This window comes from Anopheles marshallii, chromosome 2 (genome assembly GCF_943734725.1).
Source record: "Anopheles marshallii chromosome 2, idAnoMarsDA_429_01, whole genome shotgun sequence".
In the NCBI taxonomy this organism is placed as follows: domain Eukaryota; kingdom Metazoa; phylum Arthropoda; class Insecta; order Diptera; family Culicidae; genus Anopheles; species Anopheles marshallii.
This window is the reverse complement of record NC_071326.1, coordinates 8,375,158-8,403,091: the sequence shown is the minus strand read 5'-3', so window position 1 is coordinate 8,403,091 and position 27,934 is coordinate 8,375,158. Positions and strand designations below refer to the sequence as shown.

Below are 27,934 nucleotides of genomic sequence, written 5' to 3'. Positions count from 1 at the left end.
ATGGGAACGCAACGGAGATTGCGTACGTGCGCGTCCTTCGCACTGCTGACGTTCCTGGGACTAACGTTGGCGCAGGATGACTCGTCACAGGTAAGTTAACTGTCGGACATTCCATATAGGCCAACCAATCTTATTCGATGGGGTGACATTTCCATGGAGGGAGCAATCGTTTTTAGACTGCTTTCTCAATCATTTCTATCCGAAATGATGATTTAGCGATAGCAAATCGAGCCTAGCTCCGGAACCGGAGACACCGTAGTCACGCAGTGGTGCTGCTGGAGGAGTTTGTTGGACGGAAATGTCAGCGATAGAATAATTTATGCTCCGTTTCGATGCCCTTCCACCGATGCGATGGTTGGTGTGTGGCCTTGGTGGCCGTGTCGCGCACATAACTGCTATTTGGCATTGTGTGATCCGCCACCCGTCAACCGCACACATCGGGAGGGCGAAAGTCGTCGGCAAGAACGCAAGACGCATTTTTGCCGCAATTGTTGATCGGTATCGGCGTTGAAATCTTGAATGTCAGATCGGAAATCAATCGCCATTTGGCGGTAGGCGTACAGCATAAATTATGCTTGCGGAGTGGAGTAGTGACTGTGATTGCATAATGTGGCCGATCGTTTGATTGATCGATGGGACGGTCGGTTCCGTTTTCGGGAGACGTACGGTGCGCACTCTCTGTTCGCTTGCTTCGTAGAATCTATAGCCCTCGCATTTGCGGTTTATCCGTTTGAAGGTTGCTAGTGTGGCACGTGGTGTCACCTTGCGGTTGCAAAACTGTTGCAACTGCATTTATGATTAGCTGATCAAGGCCGAAAAGGTGTGAAAAGTCATCATTTGTCTGTTTTACTACCAATCTCGACTGAAACAGGAATGATTTAACAATGGAAAACAGACTAACTCCTATGCAAATGAAAAGCCACGTAAAAAGATCTCTGTTTTATATAAATGATTTCGTTCGACACGTCAATCATCCGGTGTTCATCATTTTCGCAACCATCATAAACGTTATCTGGTGAGGAAACGTTATCTTGCTTAAACGCGCTTGCGTATGGGCAGCTACGCAGCAGAGCGAGCCAATCAACCGAAAACGATCGACTTGAACTAACTGCATCATGAATATTCAACGCCAAAGCCACCAAATCTTACGAAAATGTTTGTAAATTTGATGATGCTTATGTTCGTACCGTTAACGCCCTTCATTGCACCACACCGTGATGCGTTTTGATGGTATGAACAACCGGGCCAGCAGTCAGGCCGTCTCTAATGGTTATCATCTCTAGTGTTTTCTAACCTTTTGCACCTTGTACCGATTGGGATGATATTGGACCGATTCCGGAGCACGCATCACCACGCACTAACACACACACTCACGCGCATAGATTCGGTCTGAACGCGCACCATAAAGAAAGCCTGGACACATATCTTGAAAATCAAGTTTTTCACCTTTATCTTCTGCGCTTTGGTACGAGCCGGCACAATCGAGTCCCTGACCTGATCTTGTGAATGAATTGCAGCAGTGACGGTCCCCCCCCCCTGGCCAACATGCGGCGAAGAGTGCAACATAATGTTCGTGTCCCGAATCCGTTGCCTCACGTTGCTTTGGTGTGCGCTGTCCCAGGTGGAGAGCCGATGACCAAACCGATGACACCGCATCGAGACCTTTCAAGACCTTTCTTTTCTCCGTGGTGGTGATCCCGCCACGGTGCCCTCAGGGCGGGTGTAACAGATCTATCTTCGAATGCAGTTTCATGTGTTGCCGGTCGGGATGAAACCGGTTGGTTCGTTTGCCCACCAATGTCAACGTGCGGATCTGATCAACCAATCGATTGTTGACCAAAAAAAATGCAAAGACTGTGCACCCCCTCGATGTATGAGTGTGTCTGGCATAAAGAGTGAGGTGCTACAATCGACGACTTTGCGTCCGTAGTTCTCATCCGTGCGTCGGTTGTTGCACAGTTTTTGCGTCAAACGAATGGAATGTGACCCGCGGTGAGACATTATCGTCATGATGATGGGATTTTCTTTCGGGGTTTTGTAGAATCGTGTGGTTTATGGGGTGATTTCCCCTTAACTGGACACTATCGCGATCGTCTAGGTATGATCATTATGCTCTGTTCGTTGAATCATTACCAGTTGTCGGAGGCTCACAATTTCTCTACGCCACACCAAGGCCATATCGGAGGTCATGATTCATAGGGTAACGTTCGAACGACTTTCATCCACTTGGACACAAGGCATGAAGCCAGCCCAAAGAATTTACGGGGTGACTTATGAGGTGGTTGAGCTCCACATCACAGCCACATGGCTCCGCTTCATAACGAGCCACACGTTTAAACTGCCATTTTATCGTCGCTTTAAAGTACGGGAACTTGTTTGCGTTAATGTTTGAGATAAATTTGAACTAGCATCGTAAAGTGACAACTTTTTCCCGCGTTTCTCGCCACCACCATGAGTTTGTTTGCGTGTGTTCAAAAGGTGACAGCGGGAGAGCGCGAGCGCTTAGTGTCATCCAACGCAAGGTCAGAAGATCGGACTGCACGGATGGTTGTTAGAGCGCCAAGGGCTTTGGCTCTCGTGTGCAAACACGGTACGGCACGCCGGTCGGTGTTGCATCCATTTACGGAATCGATCCCGACACATACGTGGGTTGGCTATGGACGGACGCCTCCAGCAGCTCGTGGGTTACGGCGCCAGTATCGCTGGAATGACCATGTCCGGGACTGCACATATGACTCACATGCCTGCCATAGCCTTTATAACGTCACAGCAATAGAACAATTTTCCACGGAACAATAACAACTGGACAAATGGGCATTCACCACTGCAGAACATCTCGTGGGCGAAAACAGGGAGGAAAAATTAATGCTTCAAACAGATTACTACACGTCGGTTTGGAACTAAATGAGCTCATTTGCACGCAGAAACTACGAAACTGTCTCGGAAAGACAAGACGAAGAAAATGCAGTAAAGGGATTTTTTGGTTGTTATTTTGTTTTCGAACCAATACAGCGACAATGACAGTTGAATAATTTTACATAAGACGGCGTGTGAATTGCGCGCCGTGTGGAATTGGACGCGTTATTGCGTGTTGTCGTGGGCTTTCTGCCCGAAACGTGACACAGTAACGCCTCCAGACAGTGCGCTAAGGTCTAGTTAGTCGTTTTCTTTGGCGGGGTAAGTCGATGTGAAAATTATGAGCGGCAAACGAAAGTGAGTGCGTGACCAGCGAGAAATGGTTGCATCGGGGTGGATGCAATATTTTTGGTAATCAATTCGTGGGGCAAACCGTGGAGTGGGAATTTGGTCAAATTTATCGCTGCAAATCATTAGCTTCAGGTGAATGCTGGTGTTCCACAACATGTGAATTACACTTCTTTGAAAGTGGTATTGTTTGTTTGACACTAATTAGGTTATTAACCTTTCAGTAAGGCATGGAAGCTAGGAATAAGACATAAACATAAGGCAGACATCATATATTCTACAAAAGGTCAGCAATCCCTCGAGAACTTTTCGTCTAGACATGTAAACGTATTTATCAAGTCGACGAGCTGAGAACAAACAGGATGTTCTCAGTGCAGTGTGGAAGTTTCTTACGATGTGAAGTATTTGTTTAAGTAAAGAATGCACCTCGTTGCAATCATCGCAAGAAGAGTTTATTGACACAGACCACACATTTGTCGGCAAACTGCACATTGTCATTCTTAGACACATCGTCTACTTCTTCGTTCGTTAGGTGCTTAAAGTTGGAAAAATAAAAGGAATTCATAATAAGACTAGATAGTTTAAGAATTTAATGCAGTTAAGTTATTAAAAACATAACATTTTTCACGTATTTCTTAACATCGTAACATAAAAGGATTAGCAGGTCTTCTACAATTTAATGTTTTAAATGTGTTCGACTGATCTCCAAAAATAATACCCCCAAAGTGATCTAACAAAAAAACAAGCTCCCAAACTAAACAGCGGGCGGGATAAACCATTGGAATTGAGGAAACAATTTTGAGCACGCTTTCAATCAACCCAATCAAACCAAACTTCCAATTGAATTTGCCAACCCACCGTTGGTTGAAAGACATCGCCAGCGGTGCTTCGTTGGTGGCACACGCTGGCCTAAAGTGGCATTTAATAGCACCAGCTTCCAGACGGACCCATCCGGCTCGTTTGATCGTGCCAACAGGGAAAAACGAAGGCAGCAAACGGAATCCCTCCCCAAACCCACGGCAACCATAGGCAAGGGTCTCATCGATAAAGGTAGGCGATCAAGATCGAAGTGGATGCTATCGGCGCATCACGGGCGCATTTATTTTTATGCAACCGCGTGGTTTTTTTTTTTTTTGGCACAACACACACCACAACACCGCAGGTAGTGGTTTCGAATGGTGAAGGTGCCGCGAAGAAGGAAGCAACTCGTTAAAGGCCAGGATGGAGCAGTTTGGTAAATTACGATCTCACGATCTCATCCAGTAGCTGGGGTGGGTGCCATTAAGCCAGCGGGAAATGGAGGAAGAGGACCAGTGTTCGGGACGGAGTGGCACTATGGTGTGTATGGATGTGTTTGGTGTAACAATATTTTCCTAAATTGTCCATTTTTAAATTAAAGAAAGCCCTCTAACGAGCTGGTAGGGTGGCTACAAATAGGCAACAAGATCGTTTCTGAAGATTAATCAAACAACACACTGGTCGAACGGTTCGCTGCTGGTGGAACTGGCAGCGAGTGAGTGTTTATTTCCCTTGTACGGAGACTTCACCGTTCCCAAGTGCGAATCGTGCGTAAAGAGCGTCACATTACAATGTACCAGCGTGGATGGCGTGCCGTGTCTCGGCTCGCGAAAAGCCGCAGTTCGCGATCTTGCTTTGCGATAGCGCGATAGACACGTTACACGATTTGTGCAAATTGACTGATTTTGACATGATCCCTTCGTGTATGCAAGCAGCCAGATCGATCGGACGCTTTGAATAAAGTCATTATTATTGCCTTCGCTTGACGGGCGGGCTGATCATCAGGTATCTTCAATAGGCAAATTTGCTTATCATTCAGCTCGCTCCACCAGCTGCTTTCTTATGGAGGCTGTTTTTTCTGCGAAGGTAAGCGAAAAAGAGGAGGTACCCGAATAATTTTCATTGATCCCAACAAAACCGAGCGGGAGTGTCCTGTTGATTTTGTGAGTGAATGATAGGAGTGATCATTTCAACCCTTGAGCTTAACCTGAGCAATATGGACGGTGGAAAAGTGGTTGAATAATCGATGCATTTTAATGAAACATCTACCAGACAGACCTGTTCCTAGTCGAATAGTGTTCCGAGTATTCATCCCGCTGACGTTCATCACTATCACACCGATCGTTTTGCGCCGTGAGAATTGAATGGAAATGAGCGTTTAATTAGTGGAGAGCGCTACTCCACGCTAATCGCATTGATTTACAGTAACAGTTGCTGGTAGCACAGGTTCAAGAATGCACCGAATGTGGTTTAACACCAACCAGGAAATAATTAATCCAGCCTGCACACATTAGCACACAAAACCGTCACAAAACTGCGGCGTACGATTTGTGTCTATTTTCTCCCAAGAAAAGAGACGAGAATTCGAGGTAGCACTGAAAATGGCCGGAAAACGTAATCGAGTTGATGGAGCCAACCATGGGAAGTAGTGTGAATTTGAAGCTTCGTTAGCACTAACACGACTTCAATTGATGGATGTGACGCAAGGAAAGGATGGTTTTGAAGTTTTTTCGAACAAATGTAAGTGTTAGTGTTGGGAAATCTAGAAAATAAAACATAAATTAGATCAACTTGTAATGAACCTTTGGGTTATAATCAAATACTTGGTCAGCTATCGATCAGCCTAGTTCCGACTCTTATGTTTCAATGGTATATAAAGTAGAAACAAACCCCCGGCCAACAAAAACTGCAAATTAAGAGTTAATACGCTAAGTAATTGAGTTTTCCAACAGGCCCATTATTAATCATTCCATTTCGTCATATCGCTACGTCGATGTTTTTCTGCTTTTCGTCAACCACGGAACTGTAACAATCTGCCACGGCTGCTGTCCGCGCTGTCACCCGAACCACCCATGACGTTCATGCCAAACGCGGTTCGGTTACGGTCGCCCCAAACTGCCATTCCCAAGCGAACCGTGTGTAAAGTGTGTGATTTGTCTAATTCACAGGTTCACGAGATTGGGTAGGGTACATGCACCGCCAGAAGAAAACCACAATCTCAAAAACAAAGCAAAACAGAAAAAAAACAACAACAACGCCAACCCGCGCAATCGGATGGAAACGATCGCCACCGTTCCCTTTGCGCTCGTGCCATTACACGGGCATTTGCACTGGGAAAACAATGCACTTTTTTTCATTGGCACGGAGCTATGTGCAATCGGTCAACCCCTTCCTGAGTGGCTGACCCGTGCTCGTGAAATAATGGCGCGAAACGGTAACTTTTTTTTCGTTTGCTTCTCTTGGCCCTTTTTTTACTATCAGCGAAAGATAAAGCGTGTGAGAAGGGGCCTGGATGATCTGGTCAGGCATGAAGGTGTTGATCGCGGAAGGGAATAGCGTTTTGTTTTAAGCAAAACGAAATAGCGAAAAAAAAACCGCTGTGCACTAAAGGTGGCTGAATGGTAGGAATAAAATCGAGCAACAGTAGCAGCAACGCAGAGCCATTTGTCGAAACAAAATGGAACTGAGGAAAAGAAAAAAAGAAGAGCAATTGAAGCAACTTTAGCTTCAAGATGCATTCAAGATGGTCAGCATCCACACATCTGTACCAAGGTTTGCCATCGTTCGATGATGTAAACGGTCCGGTTAGCTGAAATCCATCACCAGTGATGGAAACAAAAGCTCTCAGGATTTAAGATGAGCTAAAAATGAATACACAAAAAGTAATTTCATTGCTGATCGACAGAAATGCTGGGACGAAAAAAGTGTATAAAATAATCTACATCATCAAACGATTGATTGTGGTTTTTTTTTGTTGGTAGAAATGTATAAAGGCAATAAAGTTTTTATCAGCTTAGAGTTGCTTTTCATCTCATCGTAATGTTGATTGGTCTTTTTGACGACCTTCATTGATGCACTTTTCGTTACCTGGACATTTAAAATGCATTTAAATCTTTTAACAAGCGACACTACTTTTCCGAAAGTAAACTGCCAGCTGCCATCTTTAGTGTGCACTTTCAATTTCATTTACGTTTGGAACTATCGGCGCATAAATTGCAGGATCGAAGCGACTTTTAGCCTCAAACACATCCATAGCTCCTACAGCGCCTAATTAGGTCCATTCATAATGAAGCGATGACTAGGCGTAAAGTGATCGGCTAGTCTGCTTATAACAGCATCACTATACTTCTGCCTACATGTTTTTATCAACTGGTATCGACTGGACTGCGTAACATGGAGTAAAAAATCTAGATATTACTTGATGGAAGCTCAACGAAAAAACAACCCAAAAACGAAACATACTTTAGCGTGCGTTTGATTTCTTCATCACACGAAATTCGCAACCCATTCGCTTCCTGGAGTTTGTCCGCGTGAGGATCATCTTCAATGCTTTGCGCTTGCTACGGTTCCAGTTTTGCTTGAAGATCGAACCACCCAAAAAAAAAAAACTCCAACATCACTAATCTCACGTAGAAACAAAAACTGATAGACCACGTTCCAGCTGTTACGTTGCGCTTGAAACGTAATTTTACATATATTAATAATCATGTTGTTTGGAGGTGCCTCGTGTGAGAGTGTGTTGATTTTTTCCCCCTTAGTTCGTTTCGGGATCGCTCGATCCTAACCGCTCACCATCGAACCATTCGCAAATATCGCGACTGCGTCCAGCGAATTACGTGCACGGTCAAAGGAGGTTCACCAATGTCTAGGAAGCTCCGTTTTTGGGGAAGATGACGTTCGGTCCGGCAGATTCAACGTACATTCGAATGCACTAAACGCCACCCGGTCTGGCACAGCTGGCACAGCAGCGTGGAGAAAGAAAACACCACCGATCGGCCGGCGATGTTCGACTTGCGAAGCTGCGAAGACATGTTTGTGGGAAGAAAGAGAATGTCAAAAGTCACTCAACCATCAACCCATCATAAGGCAGCATAATCACACACTATATGGAGGCGTTTTGCGTGATCTATGCGTTCATTTCGTTTGCTGCATTCGTGCGTGCGTTAATAAAATAAATTGTAGAAATAGCCCAGTTTTGGACGGCATTAAAGTATTAGGCGTTGATCTTGTCACCCTGCTGATCGAGAGAAACATTTCTTTCGGAGGTTTGCAAACATACCGGCCGGTCAGATGGCGGCGAAACTTTCCCCACCCGAAAGATTGCTAATGTCAGCAGGAATTAAGCACGTGCATGAGCTTGATTTTCGGTAACCTTTTCCCTTTTGGCTTTTGCGCTGTACCTCGTAAGGCTCCGCCGGTTGGACATAAGTCATTTGTCACGATCGTAACCAATTCCTTCGGCCGCGGGATTTGATTACCAGAAGCCATCGAAAGGTGTAAAAATGAAATGGGGAAAGATACGAAATCGAAAACGAACCTTGACTTGGGGTTGAGCAACGCATTTTTGAGATGTGACAGATGTCTCTGACAAAAAATTAACCTCAAGAAAACATATTTTTTCCATCTTCCATTGTTGGATTACAAATTCATTAGATTACATTCCGATAAACTCTATTGCTCTTCGTGATAGCGCTTTTATGCACTTTATTAAAATAGTCATAAAAATTAGAGATCTGTCACGTTAAGCTTTGTTATAAAATTAGTGATGCTTATTTTTATCGCCTTTCCACGAATTCCTCACCACCTAGCGTTGGGCTGTGGGTCACAGAAAGGGCGCCAACAGACGACAGACGAACAGCAATCCAAATTATCCTTATCTTCCCGAGTCGTCTGCAAAACTGTCATGGCACCGAACATCATCGTCGTGATGCAGCCGTTAAATATCATGATCGCAAATTCCCTGCGATCGATCGTTGTCTTAATTGCGTTGCACTGTGCCACCGTTAGCGTTTTGCGAAACGGAGATTCCCCTTCGGCAAAGCGGGATCCAACGGGGAAGCTAAAGGGGTTTTGCCGCATCTTCGTCTAGCTTATCCCCGTGAGACAATCGCACCGTGGGGTGAAATTCGTGCACCAAACGACACGACACCCGGGAAATCCGGGATACCCCGTGAACTTTGCTCCCCAAAATGCACACCTACCACCGTCTGCCACATGTCGTCACGTTCGACAAGACAATAAACCCTCGCTGGAATTCAGTTGTGCAGCTCCTACATCGGCTCTTCGCAAAGTCTTGCAAGGTTTGCTGCAGGAGCTTCCTCTTGGAATGCTGATTTGCTTTGTTTTGTTTTTCACCACCACTTTGGTGCTGTACTCTATCGATCGTACGATGCTTATAAACTCATCATTTTCTCATTAAAAGCTCACTGAAGGATCATTAAATAGTCGTCCAGCAGCACGATCGTTCCCGTAGTGTGCGCGGTTGCGCATGTGCCAAATTCGATGGCGAAAACAAAACGCGAAAACAATCACGTCCAACGAATGCGAAACATGAAGATAGACATTCAATTGACTGTTTTAGTGGAATTATGTCATCAGCCGGGCCACATTGATCGTGAAGTCGTACGCGCAACAGCAGCGTGGTGAAAATCGGAACAATCACCTCAGGTTCGAGAAGAAGACGCGCTGGCGCTGAAATGATACGAATGCCCGCGAACGGATGAAACTCATCACTGGGGCAGATGAGGTTGGCTAAAGGTCGCCTAGGAATGGCATCCGAATGCGTTAAATTAATGAACCGCTTGTCACTTGTGTGGTGGGTTGAGTTCTAATGCTTCGCAACATCCAAGGGTAACGTAGCGCACCCCCCAATGACAAGATGCTTAATTCCGGCAATTGTATCTTCAAGAGTGATACTTGGCTTGAAACAACTCATCAATGAAGCGGAAGAGTCAGGCAAGCACCAGTGCCAACCCCGAAACGCAACGATAACACCCCGAACGTGTCAGGCGTGTTGCGCTGACGCGTTACGTGAGCAAAATGGCCCTGAAAATTTGTTGCAAATTTTTACCGAAACTCTTGGCCAAGGGTTGTTTCGATCGCCATCGGTAGCCCACTCAGATGGGTGGGTTTTAATTGCACTCGATCTGCTTACCGGCAACTGCGTAAACAACTCCAAGCAGCTTTTTATTGGATTTTCCTTGTAAGAAAGACGACTTTTTTGCTCTTTAAAAAGGTACGTCGCTTCTGCGGACCATTGATTTCCCCGAGTATGTACACTACACCGGTTCTCGAGTGGAGCTGCCTTTTAATGCACATCGTTTGGCATGCAGCAAACCCCTTTTTTTACTTATTTTCGGTGAGTGTTTTTAGTCGATGGGTGTTCAGGGTTGAAACATTCCAGCACAAATCCCCTTCAAGCGCTCAGGGAGGTGTGACGGGTGGTGAGCTGCGGGATGGGACAAACACACCCCAATACAAGCGACCCGCCGTATTGTTTTGCATCCGCTGATGACGATGACGCTAACATGATGTGCTTTCGTTTCGGAAAAATCTAACTCACATTCACGAGCCCTGGAGTGCCCCGGAGCAGTGGTAATGTTTGCGCCAGCAAGCGCAAATGTCGACGAACAAGCGACGAACCCTTCGGATTGTGTTGCTTTGCTTTTCCATTTCGTTCGATCGCGCGAAGGTGATCGGGAGCACGATCTCGAGCGCGAGCTCCCTAACCCCGTCCATTGAGCCGTTTACCTCGCGCGAGAAGATCTGCCGAGATATGCTAAGAATTTTGAACACCGGTCCGAAGAAGCGGCCCGGGTCCTTCCTATTTGCTCCAGCGGGATGTTGTGTAACCAAATTTGTTACATTTTTGCAATCGAAACATTCTTGCTTGAAATTGTGTTGATCTTTTTATTTTCGCGCTTAATGTTGACGAGCTGTTTTGTGATTTGGTTTGCTTAGCGGATTTTATGGCGCTTGCAATGCGCCCGGTCTCGGCGAAGGTGGAGCTCTCCTCTGGTAGTGAATTACTCTGCTTGGGTAACATCTTCGCTTTACGACCGGTTCGATTGTAAGGTGAGAACTCGACTGCAGAGAACGCCCGGAGGACAGGAAGAGCAAACAGCTGCAAACCAAAGCAAAGGGAATGGTCGAACGTCAACTTGCGTTAGTAATGAGAAAAATATTACAATCCACATTTAATACAGCAGCAAACAGGGGAAAGTAATATTGTTGCGCAACAGCCGAGAAGTGAAACCACTTTATAGTTCAACTGTCGTGGTTTATTATTGTTATCGTTGATCTTTAAACGCTGGACGGATAAAGATCAACGTAGTAAACCTGCACAAGATTATTATCATGATTAACTAATTCCTTCTATCTGGCTAATTAATAAGCTTTCCGCGTTGAGCAGTCAAACTATCTCTGGTGCGTTGTTTGAAACGCAACACGTTTCACGTCACTCGAGAAGCAAAACATACCACCCGTCTTCGGGTGGATTCGAACCGATCGAGAGTGCAGCGCGTGCACCTCGTTGGAGCATGGTTCGTGTAGGTTTTTGACATTTTCAATTCGAGTACGACCGTCGCTTCTTCGTTGGCGCTGCAGCAACAAGCAGCTAGCCCCCCCGGGGTGAGTGTTGTGTGTGTCTGCCCCCTGTCTCTCCCATCCATCGGTTTGGGGTAAATGATATTTAAATTTTTTGCTCCCCCTGTAGCACCGCCTAGAAATTGTGTCTCGCACCTGCACCGGCAAAGCTTGACATGTAAAGCCCGTGCTTTGCAACTCTGTTGAGATCCGCGATTCGCAACCAGTTCATCTTCTTCGGCTAAGTACGGATAATGCGGAAAATGCGATCCGATCGGATGTTGCAATTGAAAGCAATCGCTTAAGGTGAGCATCTATTTCGCCGTACAAGTTCGTACCGTGACACCATAGAAAGCTAACCTTTTCCCATTGGGCATATTACCAAACTTTCAGCGTGCAGAATAAGTTCACGGTCTCTCGTCCTTTGAAGTGGAGCAATTTCGAGGTTGCGGGGTCGTCCGGAGAGCAATAAAAATTTAAGGTGTGATGTCAGTTTTTTTTTACAACTCCAGAGATTATTTGACATTCAAAGCCCACGACGAGCATTTCCTTTTCGCGGTCGTGTGAGAATGTTTATTGATGATGCGAGAACCAGCGTGAAGATGGGTGTGAACCAAGTCCGCGAGTGATACAAATTATGCGTTCCAATAATATGCTACCGAGCCCAAAAAAGATTACTCTGCCGCACTATACGACCTCACAACCAAAAAAAAAAGAAACATCCGACAAACTTCCGTCTTGGTTGATTGATCGAATTCTGACCTTCCTGCGCGACACAGATTAATATCATCACCACCAGCATCCTCACCGTCAACAAACATGATCGCCGTCGCATCATTATTATTAATCGAGCCGTAGTCTAGCGTCTGCGATTGAATCCGCATTCCGCAGGGGTCACGTGACGTTCGCTGTCAGTTCGATCCTGCCACAGACATTTACAGGATGGTGATCGTAGATCATCCGTTGTACTGAGCACCCTCGCAATCAGGCAGGCTCTAGCGCTGTGGTTGCGTGTAATTTATTCGCCGATCCTGCCGAACATGTTATGCTTGATTTCCTGTAAGTCAATTAATCCGCTCCGTTACACACATACACGCGCTCACATACGGGTGGCCTTTGACTTTACCGTGGCAGATGTTGCTCGCGGTGGGTGTTTATCTCGCTAATGAGGGGGTTTTGCTCCGTTTCGTGCAAAAGCGTCTAAATTTTTGCAGATCGTTCGACCACCGCGAGGTTAATCATGAAAAGTGCAAGCTGATTGACTGCGTTTTGTCCTGGTGATTATTGGCGTATTGTTTTGGAGAGGGCAAGCTACTTGGAATGATTTGTGTACGGCCGCCGATCGATTTACTGGTCTCGGCAAACGACGCAAAAGCTCGCAAAGTTATATCCGCAGTGGATCTCCTTCATCCGTAGGCAGTGATTTGATGCACACTTTAAGCCGTTTTAGTCGTTTGATTAATGGCTCACGATGGTATAACACTGAAAACCCGTATTTTGCATCGATTGCGCTGATAATAAATAAACTTTTGTGTGAAGAAACATTTTGTCCACCGCTCCCTTGCAGTAGCCATTCCGAGCACTCCCAAAGGTGTAAGATATTTCCCGAAAGTGTACACATATTCGAGTTTTTTTTGCCAGTTTCCGCATGATGCCATCCTTTGTTCTACACTTATTAATAATCATTCCACAGCGCTTGGCAAAGACAAACATCCCCAACTTTACCACACCGGTCACGTGTTTGCGAACCGCGGCGTCGTGCCTGTCTGCTCGCCGGTTGTGCGGATTGCGTTAGGTATCGGATTGCACATGCCCCATCATCCCACCCGCCACGAGATGGCATGAGAATTACCATAACCCAAGCGCGTTTCTATTTCAACTTCATTCTAAAGGCGCGTTCCGGCACGCGTGTGGCAACTAATTTTTGTGTGACCTTGCGTTCCAGTCCCGATCGATTGTTTGCGGTGTTCAAGTGAGTCTACACCAATCGAACCATATCGACATACGGATTGGTTGTTTGGGCACGATATTGAATTAGACCCGGTGTTCGGCAAACAACGAGGATGTGTGCATCATCGCGGAAGCTGTGTGCAAAATTCGATCATTTCCCATGCCCAAAGGTTAAGCGTAGCCCCAGGCTAAGCGATGAACGATAGCGATGGCGAAAAGCGGGATGTTTTAATTATGATTTCTTTACGCGGCACGAATTTCGGTTGACACCGGCACGGAAATTGGTTCAACTGCCGTTCCGCGAATTTAGATGCGCGTAATTCGAACCCGGGCGAACGATTTAAAGTGGTCCACCATCTCGGAGCGGGTAAATACGATTAAATCTCCGAATGGTCGGCTTCCTTGTTTGATCCGTCGGTGAACCATCCTCCTGAAGAAAAAAAAATGAGTGATTAATTCACAACACTGCTAGATCTTCCTTCTGTATCTTTTACAGGCATCACCACACCGACCGACGGGTTCGTCACTTACCCGGGTGTTGGTGTCGTTTGAAGTTTAATCACGAGCTAGCACCATTGCTTTCCATTCTACGTACGCACCCGGTTTTGCTATAATACCCACGTGATATGCGTCACACCGGGAGTCTCCGGTTGTCGGTGACCATCATGCCCACTTTGGGCGGTTTTCCGTGAGAGGTTAAATGGGTTCAGCGAATGACTAAGCCTTATTAATCTCGTTTCGGGCGCAGTCTTTTGCGCCCATGCTGTCCTATACAGCATTCTGGCGACACAGGAGACAAGCGTGTTGGAATGTTGGTGACCGTTTTTGGGGATCGGACGAATCCTCCCACCGTGTGCAGAAGGAACCGGATATTCCAGAACGTTTGATTGCAGTGTTTGAGTTTGGTGAGAACGTTTAATTGGAGCCAACGACACCATTTGTCGCATCCCACTCGAGTGTCACTCGTGTCAGTTGGATGTGGCATCTACATTTTTATAAAGATTTATTGATTAAGAAGGGTATTTTGATTGATGTTTTATTCTACGCTAAAGTAAATAGCTTTGCCTACATTTATCAACAAGAAGCAACTAATCTCCTTCCTTTGTGAGCTTCCTTGGTTTGTAGGTTGATGTTGACTTGAGTTGATCAAAAAATACAGAATTCAGTTAGCAGATGAAGTAATCTTTCATCGTTGCAGAGTATAAAACCATTGTAGCACTCAAAAACTGCAAATGTTCTTTTAGACCAATTTCGATAAAAAAAACCTCTTCAAGATACATTACGCAATATTGATCCGATCATCATTTACGATACGTCCCCATTCGCATCCGGTAATTGAGCAGACACAAAATTGCACCTTTTAGACGCAAAATGTATAATAAATGCGACCGATAGGTACTTAAGAAGCCGATTGGAGTTGGAGGGAGAGAATCTTCGCAACACATAAATAGTGTACTCGATCTGTCTTTGGCATACTTTCCTTGACCTATGGCTGTTGCCGGACAATAGGCGAACTCTGGTGCGAGTGGACACATTCCGAGACCTTTGAACCTCTGCAGCGTGCATTACCAGGAGCAATTAAATGTCCGTACGCATTCATGTTCTGTCATAAACCTTCGTACAATAGAAGCCAACAAAGAAGCTTCTTGACGCTTCAGGAGCGAAGTACTTGCGTATTTCTTTTGACGATCATTTTACAGATCACTTATTTAGCCACAAAATCTCATGGGGTCATTTCATCGCGCAGTACGGAGGACCGTACACCGGATGTTACCACTTAGTGCATCCGCCTGAGCGGTCTGGCGTCGCCGGATTTCCACCCTTTGGTTTACATTGTTCGGCCGGCTGATGTTTTCTTTGCGTACACAGCTAAATCATTGCTTAAGAATGCTTTACCGTGCATTCACTGCACCGTGACTAGCGTGTGGAGGGTTTCATGCGAGCGTACCGAGCGAATTGGTTTCCAATTTCAACAATTTCCTTTTATGCAGATCAAACCTAGGCACGAGATCGTTTTCGCTGGCCCAAGGCTATGGTTGATCTTTTATTACTATGCCTGTTACTAACCATTTACGTGTGTATGTTAGTTGATGGATGATCAATGCAACCAAAGTTCGGCGATGCAAGCGTGAGCATACATGCACACGTCCGACCCAGCAGCCAATCCCTCGAGCAAACGTGTGCGCTTGCCAAGCGATGCTTCGCTTCCCAGGGTATTTGCATCAGATGCGTTGAAGATTACACAAATTTACATACGCTCGCAGCTTACGAGCGGAGGGTTGGGGTTCCGTGAAATGAAACGCTTTGTTTGACATTTCCTGTATGAGGTTGGGGAAAATGAAACATCAAACGTTATCGCGAAAAAGGATGTTAACTTAATGCTGCGAATAGCGTATCATAAAACGCTTCATCGAAAGATAACTCACACCACATGTTTTGACTAAAATTAACTTTTTTTTGTCCATTTTGATGCATGAAAATAAAAGTGCCATAGTCGTATGCATTGTACATTGATAAAAAAAGTGACGAAAAGACCTTTTAGAGGTGCTAAAATTTGAAAATGAATTTATTACATTACGCAACAAGAGTTATAAAATAGACACCCGGTAAAAAACAAACTCTACTGACACATGTCACTCGTCCTACATTCATCCCACTAATGAACTATCACGAGCGGCTCCTCTATTTTCTATTCCTCCGGATTTAATCGCTAAATTAACTCATCAAACAACGCGTCCAAGATCCATTCGCATCATTGCAAAATCTCGCTAATCAGCTACATGCGGCCAACTTCCTTTTACAGCACTCAGCCATTCTAAACCTTGGCACGAACGAAAACCTTCATGTTTTGCCAATTATTTTCCCAATCCATCGGTAACGGTATGCGACGCCGTGGGGATGCGTTGCGCGCGGCCAAAAATGGGATTGCAACGAAGCCTACTCACATCTGCCAAGTTCACACTCTCGCTCAAGCCCCCTGATCTGACTACCATTATGCGCAACCGTGGGGCGCATCCTGCACAGCCTGAACAGTGGCGGGCAAAGGAAAGGAAAACATTTAACCACCAACAATCAGCCCGTTTTGGAGGGCAGAAGAGTCGGATGTCGGTCCACTGCCAATCGTTGCTCGTGATACGAGACGACCTTTGCGGTGCAAACGCGTCATCACTGTTGGTCGGAGTTATCATGCGGTGACGGTTTGGTAAAAGTTCACCTGTTCTCATTGCTGCACGCGCATGTCCGTGTCCCATCAACAACTTTGATGTTTGAGTGTTGTTATTGTTGTTATATGTCAACTATTCGAAACACAAGTATGAATAACAAATTGCATGAACGGGCAATCAATGGTGAATCGTCCAAAGAGCCACTGGCTCATCGCCATCATCATCATTATCACACTGTTGGAAGACTAATGACCACCGAAATGCGAATGGTCTGATCCTTTCGCCCACTATTTGGGGGTCTTTGCATCATTTGCTGCATTTCTGTATTGCCGATTGTGAATGTGAAGGAGAATGGAAATGAAACGTTGGTTGAATATTGACAAATGTTGCATTTGCATCGTGAAATGTAATTGGAAACAATTTCCTTATTAAAGATACTGTTCGACCAGTGAGATGACGGACGAAACAAACAATTAATTGCAATTGGCTAGTTTTTAAAGAGAAAAATTATCAGGAATTATAGAGCAATTTCTATCAAACAATATCCTACTGTATCAAATCCTATTCTTGTCATTTCCTGAGCAACTTCAATGAGAATGTCAAGGAGTAGGAAAATTCTAAGATTCGAATTGAATATGGATCTACACCCCCGTATAAAAATTTATCTCCTACTTCAAAGCAATTCAATGACTTTTTTGTCTAGGTCTGCGCAATACTTCTATTGCCTGTCTGTCAGTCACTTTGGAGGTATTAAAATCAAATTATAAATTGAGTAACACAAATTAAACTGCATCAATCGCTTTTAACTACATTTCAACAAACTTAAATTAATTAAAAATTAAACAATTTACAAAAAAAACAAAACATAGCATTGCTTGAAACACAACAACAAAAAAATGCGTCCGATTGACAGACAGGATAAATTAAACTGTCAAAACTACGTAAAGTATGGGGCATTATAATACATAATTATGCTCTAGCTTTAATCATATTATTGAAATCATTTCGCATTCAAATGTTGCCAAGGCAATTGGCTAACGTTGCTTACAAACCCAGAGTTCTCTACTAAACCTCATCATCAATCATCCGATCGGCCACTCCAGTTCATTATCCCATTTTGTGTCTATTGCATCTGCTAACACTTCGCCACGTTAAACGTTTGCCCTTGGCTTTGGACGCACCGGACACAAACACCAGCTTCAAACCGTTTTCCCCCCGCCAAACAAAACACCTTTCAAAAGATGCGTGCGGCCCAAAAGATCTGATCGGATCGCAACTGATCCGACATCTGTCGTAAAACTAATTTGGCAAGGTGCAATCCACCAAAATCGATCCACTTTGCGCGGCTTCGACAATTGTTGAAAAATGAATAAATATTGGGTCCTATTATGTTTTGCACACATTTTTTGTGCGCTTCCAAACATAGCCCGTTTGCCTGTGTACTCTTCACCCCGTTCTTGGTGGTTTGGCTGAAGCTTACATCCTTGACAATCGGATTAGGCCGGCTGGAATGCAACCATGCAGAGACCAGCTCATAACCGGCTATTGTGCACTGTTGTACGTACACCGTATGCCCTTGCTCCATATATTGAACAATCGTTACCAAACGTGACCAATTGAGCGATCTCAAAATGTGAGTCAACCAGAACACACACACACACATACACTGTCTCGTGACCGGTGCTAATTAATCGCACGATGAGAATCTCGATCTAGCGACGATCGCGACACGGTGCCGATTTGCTTCGGAGCATCGAAGATCGCCGTCGATCCACGATCGATTCCATCCATCGATTTATGAGTGCAAAACGAGGCACCTCGTACATCTCCTGCATCCAATTCTTAAGCCACCCCATTTGGATCGTCAATGTCAACACGTTTGTCCGGGCGCCGGGCCGGATGAGAGCGTGTTCCTTGCAGCATAATTTATGCACCCACCGTTAGTTGGGACGCAGCAAAGATTTATAAAGTCATTACTTCCCACCCGGGTCTCCCGGCCGGCGGTGGCTTTGACTTTGTCCAATTTGCCACCGGCCTGTTTGCCGGAACGGGCCGAAGACGTGCGCTCGACTCGGAACAATCGGTCTTTTAATCTAGATCTCTTTTGTGCGGCTGCTGGTGCCGGGCGCACGACCGTACAAACGTGACCGGTGCCCGGGAGGGAAGAATCGACAAGACCTGCGGTCATAAATAACTTTCGACTCAATTACATGCGCCCTTTTACCTTCCATGCGGTTGTCTCCCATCTCAAGGAAGTGATCACGGTCTCCGGCTCAAATTATCCTTCCCGAAACTAAGCCGGAGATTCTACCGAGGGAAACCTAACGGCGGCGGCAGTAGTTGATTTAACGCTGGCTCTCAATTAGCATACAATTTCAGTAAGGAAGTGATTACGAAATCGTCCAATTTCCGTCGTGCCGAAACGCCGTTTGCACCGTTCGGCTGTTCTCGCTCTCGCTGACCTCCAAGATTGGGCAGCACGCTCGATTTTTCGCGCTCCTAGCCTCATTGCAAGGCGGGAAATAGGGATGCGGATGCGGATCGGTTCTCAGGCGTAGCGAGACAAAGTTTTGTAGCGTGTCTTGACTTTTCCTCCCTCCACAGCCACACGCCAACCATATCATCACCCAGCCAGGTCACAAAGCCGACCGACACACAATGGAAAATGGTGGGAAATAGGTTCGGGGTTTGATTTCGTTTCGAAGCCCTTGTTGCGGTTGCGTTTTCCGACATGCGGGTGCTTTACTTTGCATTAGATCTAATCCATCCAAAGGTCAGAGTCTGTAATTAACCGGCAGCAAGTCGGTAAGCGCTACGGAAATGTGGAAAACTAGCGGCATTATTCTCGCAGCACATTTCGTGCTGGTGTTCTTTCAACGACGGAGGGTCTGTTCCGTGCCGACTTTTCGACTTTTCCGCCTCAATATTTAACCGCAGCAAAATCATCATCTATCAGAGGAGATAATTTTCGAGCACAGATAACATCAAAATTTGCGCATGGAGTTATTCGTTACGAAAACATGTTCGCACTCCACAACGAGTGAAACGTTTCACAATTGATGGTGCTGCTGATTAAAGTTCAAGAAAAAAAGCAACATTGGCCCACCAATTCGTCAACACTGTCCGAAATGTGCACATTTCAAGTACAGTATTTAAATGTATTTCTACCTGTCACTGTCCAACCATCACAATTATGCATGACAGGGCCCACTCGACCGCACCGCGTGTATGATGAGATGGATTCGTTTCACTTCATTCTGTCCTGATGGGCATGTAAATTGGGTCACGGGGTTGATGGCAAGATTGCGCCGTTCGGTAAAGTGTGGGAAACGCATTATTTTTGGGCACGCAAAACTGACCAGTTGGCATCAGTCGCCCTTTTATCACTCGATACGGGCGGCTGCAGGAGCTGGAAATGGAAATCAAGGATGAATGGTTGATTAGATAATTAACGTCATTAACCTGGTGACTGGATGACCTCAGATAAGGAGCTATGATTGAAATTTGAAGCGTAGAACGGTGATTGCCACAAGATGGAAACTTCCACCTTTCAAGGAGAGAAAATCAAAGCATCGGCGAAGCTGCTGAGATAATGCATCTTTGTGTTTTACGGTCGTCAATGTCAACAAAGCAGATTGTTCGAATTAATCCAACATGTTCTTCCACTTAATTGCTCTCGTTCGCTCTCATCATCTCTTGTATAGTGATTTACAAGACCTTGCCTTTTCTTTTACACTTTCGTGGACTACGTGATTCTATAATAATGATGGCTGCTTTGAGAGTGATTTATAGTTGAGGAATGTATAACTAACTTCATTACTACAAAGAGAGCTGCACTATACTCCATTACTATTACCCTTACTTGCATTCGTCTGATCGATGGCGACACGCGTTCGCTAGTAGCATCAATTTTCCCGAGGGTGTGAAAATGCAGTGCACCAACACCCTACCAAGGTGACCGTCTAGTTCAACCCGAGCCAGCAACAAATACCCGATTTGTGGCAATCAATTCTCCCATTCCATTTCCCAGGTGATATAATGCCTCTATCGTTGGCTACCGCTGGCAGGGTGACGACACCATCCCCATCGGACCAGACTGCTAACCCAATTTCGGTCAGCTCATCCCGTAGAATTGAGATGACTGAAACTTGCAGACAGAGGAAAAACCGAGGAACAGACACCTGTATGATGTGTGTCTGTTAAATGATTGTTTGTTTCTTTGCCGGGCTGTTATACTCCAGTTCTTCTACCAGACGAGCTAAAGCCAAAACAAAATTTAACTTCCAATCTTAGCCCGCGTGGTGCATCATTTCGTTTGTAGGAGAAATAAATCCAAGGCTTCTGTACAAAACAAACGAAAAAGGGCAGCATCTTCAACTACAGCCACGGGCCATTGTTTGCAAATGCCTCGGGTCAGAATTCTCATACATAGTTCCAGCTGCGAGTAGAACAGAGATAGCGACACCAAACGAAGCACATTTTCCACACATTTTTTCCGACACCGTTTTGTGTTTTAATTTGTGCCCTAGTGCTTCTGGTTGATTTTGTGTTTCATTTTGTTCACTTTACTGACACCATTACCAGCCGAGAAAACCTACGAAAGGAAGGAAAACAGTGCACATAATTGCAGAAGATGCATGCAGTAGAATGAAACTCTTGCAGTTGAAATCGGTGCGAAAAGACGTTTTGCCGATCATCCTCAGAGCAATCGCACGGACTGGCCGTGTAGACATTTTCGGGAGGCGTACCGAAACGGATTTTTGCAACATTGATGCAACGTTTTTCAATCGCTTCATTTGCATGTCGGTGGGGCAAGTGCGTGCTGACGTACCAACGCTCGCCACTCGTTAACATTGAAAACACTCAGCACTGTCTCGACATTTCGCCGTGGCTCACCGGGTGGAAATCGGATTGACAAATAAGCAACACCACCAAACAGCGGACACACTTGTTATCTCCTTCGGTCTCCGTTGGCGCGCAGTCTACCATTAATGCCACCTACGCAGCGTTGTGCGTACTTTACTGTGAAGAAAGGAAACCCAATTAAGGAAACTTACATATTTATGATTATATGTTTACGTCTTTTTTAAGGACAATTGAAAGAATAGTGGGCTCCTTGTGCCCTAGTTATTTTAATGTTCAGTTTTTAAACAAGTTTTACTGTGCAGCACGATAATAAAGATGATCTGATCACCAGTAACATGCGCCAGCTTCACAAAAGAAACCTCCCAAACCGAAAACAACCTGTGCTCGCAATGATCGCCAGTTGGGTAATTCGCCATTTGTCCGCATAATTCCGCGAGATCGAAATGGATCCACTTGATTGCTAGTTACCAACTTTTGAACCAAAAAATTACCTTCCCCAAATGCCACTGGGTACCAGGTTGCAGGTGGTAAAGTTGTGCGTAAAGTGTGAAGCCAACAGGGAGACTCTTTCACCCGACAGAAAATGAGATGAGAACCGGGCAGGAAATTGGCTGTAAAATTGTAACGAACCAATTCTCAAACCAACACGGAAAGGAATTCCCTGTTGTGGATGATGTTTTTTTTTTGTTTGTTTTGTTGGTTTTGTGTTGGCAGTGTGAAATGGAAATGGTGTTGGAATCATTGTACCACAAAGAAGATTCCTCTTGTGGTTTTTGGTGAACAGTCGTTGTAATACTGAGGAAATGAAATTGATTTCCCGCGCTTAGGTAACGCCACTTGTAACGGTTCCATCAGTTGTCAATGGAAAAGCGACTTTTCGTTGGAAATTGTTCAAAGCTACCGAATGCTCTCCGTAATAATCGATCCAAAACAAAAGTCTTCAGCGGTCTTGATCTCTAATCCACACACATCACCATCGACATTGTTATTCCTACTAGCGGATGCATTATGTTTTGTATTTTCTTTACGTTCTCAGATTATGGGGTTTCGAATACTTTAGACAAAGTTCTATAGTTAAGAATACTTTAGACATAAATATTCTAAGTATAAGTTATAAGAAATACAGAAGAGTTTTTAAGTTGTGTCTATTGCTTGAAGTCTCCGCCATTCCTGAGTAATGCATGTCCAGTGCAATGCAATTCTCGCTTCAGTGAAATGATGTTTGCTCAGAGATTCAAGCTGCTGTACTTGTAGTAAATAAGGCTTGATTGTCTTGATAGTTTTCTATCCATCTTAATCCTAACAGAGAATTAGTGGTTATGTTTATTCTAACAAGACTAATAAGCCTGCTAGTTTGAGAATTCATTCTAGGACCCGCCGTCTATATAAGTTATTACAACATTACAAAGGATTTCCAAAACCAATCCGATAATCCGATGCTCCGAACGCCTCTTCCACGAATAAATACATCGAAGAATTACATTTGCATAGCTTGAACGTGTTAAAAAAAATATCCTCTTTTCAACTACCGTAACATATGTAGTCACGCGAGTCACTAAATAAAGCCATTCTAAACGAGCCGATCATTGACACATCCAACGCTTACGTCAGCCAAAAACTTTGTCATCATTATTCATCACGAAAATTATTAACTTATTTTCCTGTCATGTTTACCCGGAGACATTTGTCACCTTTGGGAACCATTTGAAAGTCTTGCAAAGAGGCCTCTTCTGAACGACGCGCTTCAATGGTACGCGAAACACATAACATTTCAAACAGCTGCTGCGCTCCGTACGGAGACTACGATCTTTGTTTTTCATACATCCATTGACAGTTGTTTTGCTACACACGGCGCACGGGTGAGTACTCTGCTCTGTTAAACTTCAATCCAACACCGATCGATTAATGTCAAGGGCAGGGCTGACGACGACACTTCGATACCGGTGGTTCAAGCCGGGTTGGGTAAAAAATGAAGCTATGAGTGTATCACCAACACCCTTGTATCGCGCACTCGAGTACTCATCTTTCCTCACGCAGAGGTTATATAGGTGCGCATTTGTTTTTACCAAACAGCATCTTCTCATCTCCCATTCCTCACATACCAAATAATTGAAACGTAAAGACGAAAGGTTCTCTACCCAGTTTGCTTGTACGTGTCTACTATCTACTCAGGTTAGTTTTTACTTCATCGATTTGGTTCGTTCTTTTGCTATAAATTAACACTTATAGTAAGTAATGGCATTCAAGAAAGTTCTTTAATTTGTTTCTCATCTGAACACCTCCAAGCTCCAATAAACGAACAGTTTGAACTTCGTGAAAGCATAGAACATAGGAAGGTGAGGCGAGCGTAATTTTCCTATTACACCTTATGAATTGATTACCCTCGTCGCGAACACGGAAGCAGTATCCTCTCTCCAATCAACCAAATAACATCTGACTGTAATTGAGTAACAAATGGACAACGACGTCCTTGACCATGCAGTCTACACGACCCGCAACGTGGGAGCGAACGAAAATCGATCGATTTTAATGAATCAATTCTATGGCCAAACAACACACCACAAGGAAACTGGTGCCGTACCGAAAACATTCCATTTGTGTGGTTTTTCAACCGTCGGATCGATGAGTATGATGTTTTGTACAGGATAACAATTCACACCGTACAGCATCTTCTTCAGCGTCACTTGACTTACTTCCAAGCGAGTTTCGGGCCCCAGGCTGACGGCTTTACTCGACTCCGATCAAGTGATCGTAATGATGGGTTCCAATGTCTTTCTTTCCACTACATCCAGAAGTCACAGTAAGTTTATGTACAAAAAAGCCAGCATATTTTATGCAACATGCCGCTACTGAAGTGGTGCCGCTTCAACAGGGTCACACCGCATTGAATGCCAACAGCAAAACATTCGTCTTGCACTCGATTTCAAATTCACGAAACGCCGGCTGATTATTTGTACTACCCATGTAATTATGTTTGTTTGCTTTCGGCAAACAGACCGGCGTCCTCAGAAGTGGCGCATTCGTTACAAAAGGAAGCCGTCTACTACGAGTGTCGAGATTAAGTGAGACACATCGCGTACAATAGATCACTGAAGCTTCTTCAGTGTGTGTGTGTATATGATGCATCTAGGTCATTCGATTAGCTTATTACAAGTTTTCAAAAAGAGTCGCTTCTCATTCGAATTGTTTCAGTCATAAAGATCATGACGATAAAATACGTTTCGAAACTCAATTTCCATTTCTTTTTTCGCCAGCATCACCATCATCATCAACTGCACACTTTATTGTCAACACATTTCGGGTGGCAAATGTGATCGTTAGCTTTGTCCTCGATCGGTCACAGTTTCTGCAGCGATCGTCATTGTTTCGCGAGTCAAAATGGTGTTGACAATAATTACTGATTGCAACACTGCTTCCCAATAATCTTTCAGCGAACCGTTCGTTTGACACAGTGATGAGATGAAAATTTCATTAACCAATAGTCTGTGGCACATTACCGGTGTCTCTATAGAAAAAAAACAAAATTCGGACAAGGCAAAACTAAGCGCTTCAATCACAGCACAGAGCCCCAAAACTCAATCAACACATCGCACCAATGTTCGTGTTTAGTGTAGAGAAAATATTTAATTACTTTTTACACCCGACAGCAGTGGCTGCTATTGATTAGGAGGAGGTTTAAAATGGAGTCGAATCGTTCCCGTGTCATGACCGTGACACGATCAAAGCATATCGGTTGGAAAATTGCATCAAACACCGCGTTCTCTCACGCTTATAAACCTTCAAACCGCATCGTTTAATAACATTACCTTTCTGGTTGTTCTGCTTCCAGTCTCGACCACTGAACGATGGGTCGTTCAAGTTCGGTGCCAGGACAAGCTTTTCCTGCACCGGACGGGCGGCGGGATATTATGCGGATGTCGAAACCGGCTGCCAGATCTACCACATGTGCGATGGGCTCGGACGACAGTTTAGTTACGCCTGCCCGAACACGACATTGTTCCAGCAGCGGATGCTCATCTGTGATCACTGGTACATGGTGAACTGCTCCAAGGCGGAAAGCAACTATGCCGCTAATCTATTGATTGGTAAGAAGGAGAAGAGTACGTTTTAAAGTTGAATCAGAAATGAATGTAAAATCTTCATTACAGGTCAACGGGATAAACCGTTTGTGCCGGAGGAAGAGAACGAGATTCGAACTCCGCGACCCGATCTTCTCGATCGTCCTGACGCACTAGATTTTGGTGCACCATCGCTGAAGAACTTTTTCAAGGTAGTTTTACATAGATGGTATAAATAGCCAATGTGACTAAAAGCTCTCCATTATCTTTGCAGTCGAGCGCACCTGCACGACAGAATGCAATTTTCGATACGCAAGGTCGTTCCCGCTCGTCAAGTTCCACCGTTGTGGGAAAGGGGCAGAGTGAAAAGCGTACTACGACCAGCTCGAACGCAGAGATCTTCCAGGAAAGTGCTAGCAACCATGGATTACCAATTCACTGGAGTACCCGATTTGCCGAAGAAGATACCAAGCCATCGAATGACACACAGCGTAGCAATAGTTCCCGGAACGAAGCCGGAATCAAGACCAAACGGGACGAGGATAAGAACGAGAGTCGTAGAACGATCGCCATTACGACTAGCGAACGCCCTGCGGTGACGGTAAAGACGCCTTCTCGGCGTTACGAACCTCCATTTACGCCAACAGAATATCAACAACGCTCTTCCATCCAACAGCCGGTCCCAACAGCTGATTCCAATCTCAATACGATCCCAACAACGGTAGCGCGAGGATCTTCGTTTGCAAGTGTGTCCACGACGACGACCGCGACCACTACAACCACCGTGCGACCCCGCGTTCCAATCACGCAGCGCAGCTCAGTAAACTCTCCGACACCGGCAAAACCTCTCACAACAACAGCATCCGCTCGTACGGCGAAACAACCAATCCTTACCACCCAACAGCTTCCCCGACCACAACCAGTACAGTTTCAACCACTCTCGTCCGGCGCTAATGTGTCCCCAGATCTGTCCGATCCGCGCCAATCCATTTTGCCACCGAAATCGATCCTCTTTAGCCCGCCTGCAGCAACTGCCGGGCTGTTTGAGAATCGCTTCGCCAACCAGCGTCCTCAAGTAGTTCCAGCAGGAGTATCCGAACCGTCTCGGGAGCTGCTTCCACCCTACGAGAACTTGGCTAACTTCGACCAGATTAAAACACGCTATACCAGCGAATCGATCTATACGCGTCAACCCATCACGAACGAACCCTCAGCTGGTCCAATAAAGACAGCCATCGATAAGCTGGCCATTGCTGATCCACTTCCGGCCGCCCGACCAACCGCCGTAAGTCAAGATAAAATTCCACGCCCGTTCAGCGTACCGAAACCTGCCAACGATCTAGTGCCACCGCACAAAGAGTACGTATTCTATGACGATGCGACCACTCAAGGTCCTCCGATATACTATCAGTGGAAGTGGTCCGTTCCGTCGTTTGGTTTGGATCCACCCGGTCTCGAACCTCCAGGTGCACCTGCTGCAGGACCGCAAGGTAGCCTCGATACACTCTTGCCACCGGTAAGCACTCGCAAGGTGGACGATGCAGTATCGGATGATCGGTTGATCGCACAGCTAAACCCAGCCTCGCAGGAACACCAGGGACATGATGGAGGACAGGGCCGTGAACACAACCAGACGGCACGCTCCATTTCCTCCGAAACGGGCAATCTGGGTGAAAATCGGGTAGAGGTTGAAAGCAAGCTGGTACTTCAGCTACCCCAGCACAACTACAATCAGCTCCGACAACAGTTTGCCATCCCGGACTTTACCTTCCCGCTGGACGGTGCAGCTAAAGATGGCCAGTACGCGAACGTGGAAGCTGTCGATTCGTTTCAGGTAAAAATCCCCAGTGATGCAGCATCACGCGGGAGTTCGGCTGGTGTTACGGCGCGCACGTGGTACGGGGAAAATGCACGATGTCCCGAGTGCCATCCCGGTTTCTTACGGCCGGGTAGTTGCGAACCGTGCGTAAAAATTCGTCGATGAAAGTGAGCGACCTTTCGCTTACCCAATGCATTTGAGTACATCGTCCATTCATCACACCTCTATCAAACGTCATCATCCATCTGCACCTCCGTCAGGGCATGTTTCCTTGCTTTCATTCAAAAAGTGTGGTTCCTGGGCGTGGAATCATCAGGTGCGCGATCGCTGTAAATACACAATCCTTTTTTTTTATAAAGAATGCATGTCTAATATGTCGATTTCATGTACGGCATAACGTATGTTAAAATAAAGTGTAAAAGTGATATGGTGCGTTCATTTATTTCTAAATCTATATCAAGATACTGTGTAAATCAAAAAGTCCTAACTGG

General features: G+C 45.3%; 1 protein-coding gene across 1 annotated transcript; it reads left to right on the top strand.

The window, feature by feature from the left end:
• On the top strand, positions 1-27,608 carry LOC128707224 (zonadhesin). Its single transcript, XM_053802174.1, has 4 exons — positions 1-90; positions 25,396-25,651; positions 25,715-25,836; positions 25,899-27,608. The coding sequence occupies exons 1-4, from the start codon at positions 1-3 to the stop codon at positions 27,606-27,608; spliced, it is 2,178 nt and encodes a 725-aa protein (XP_053658149.1).
• The last annotated feature ends 326 nt before the right edge of the window (positions 27,609-27,934 follow it).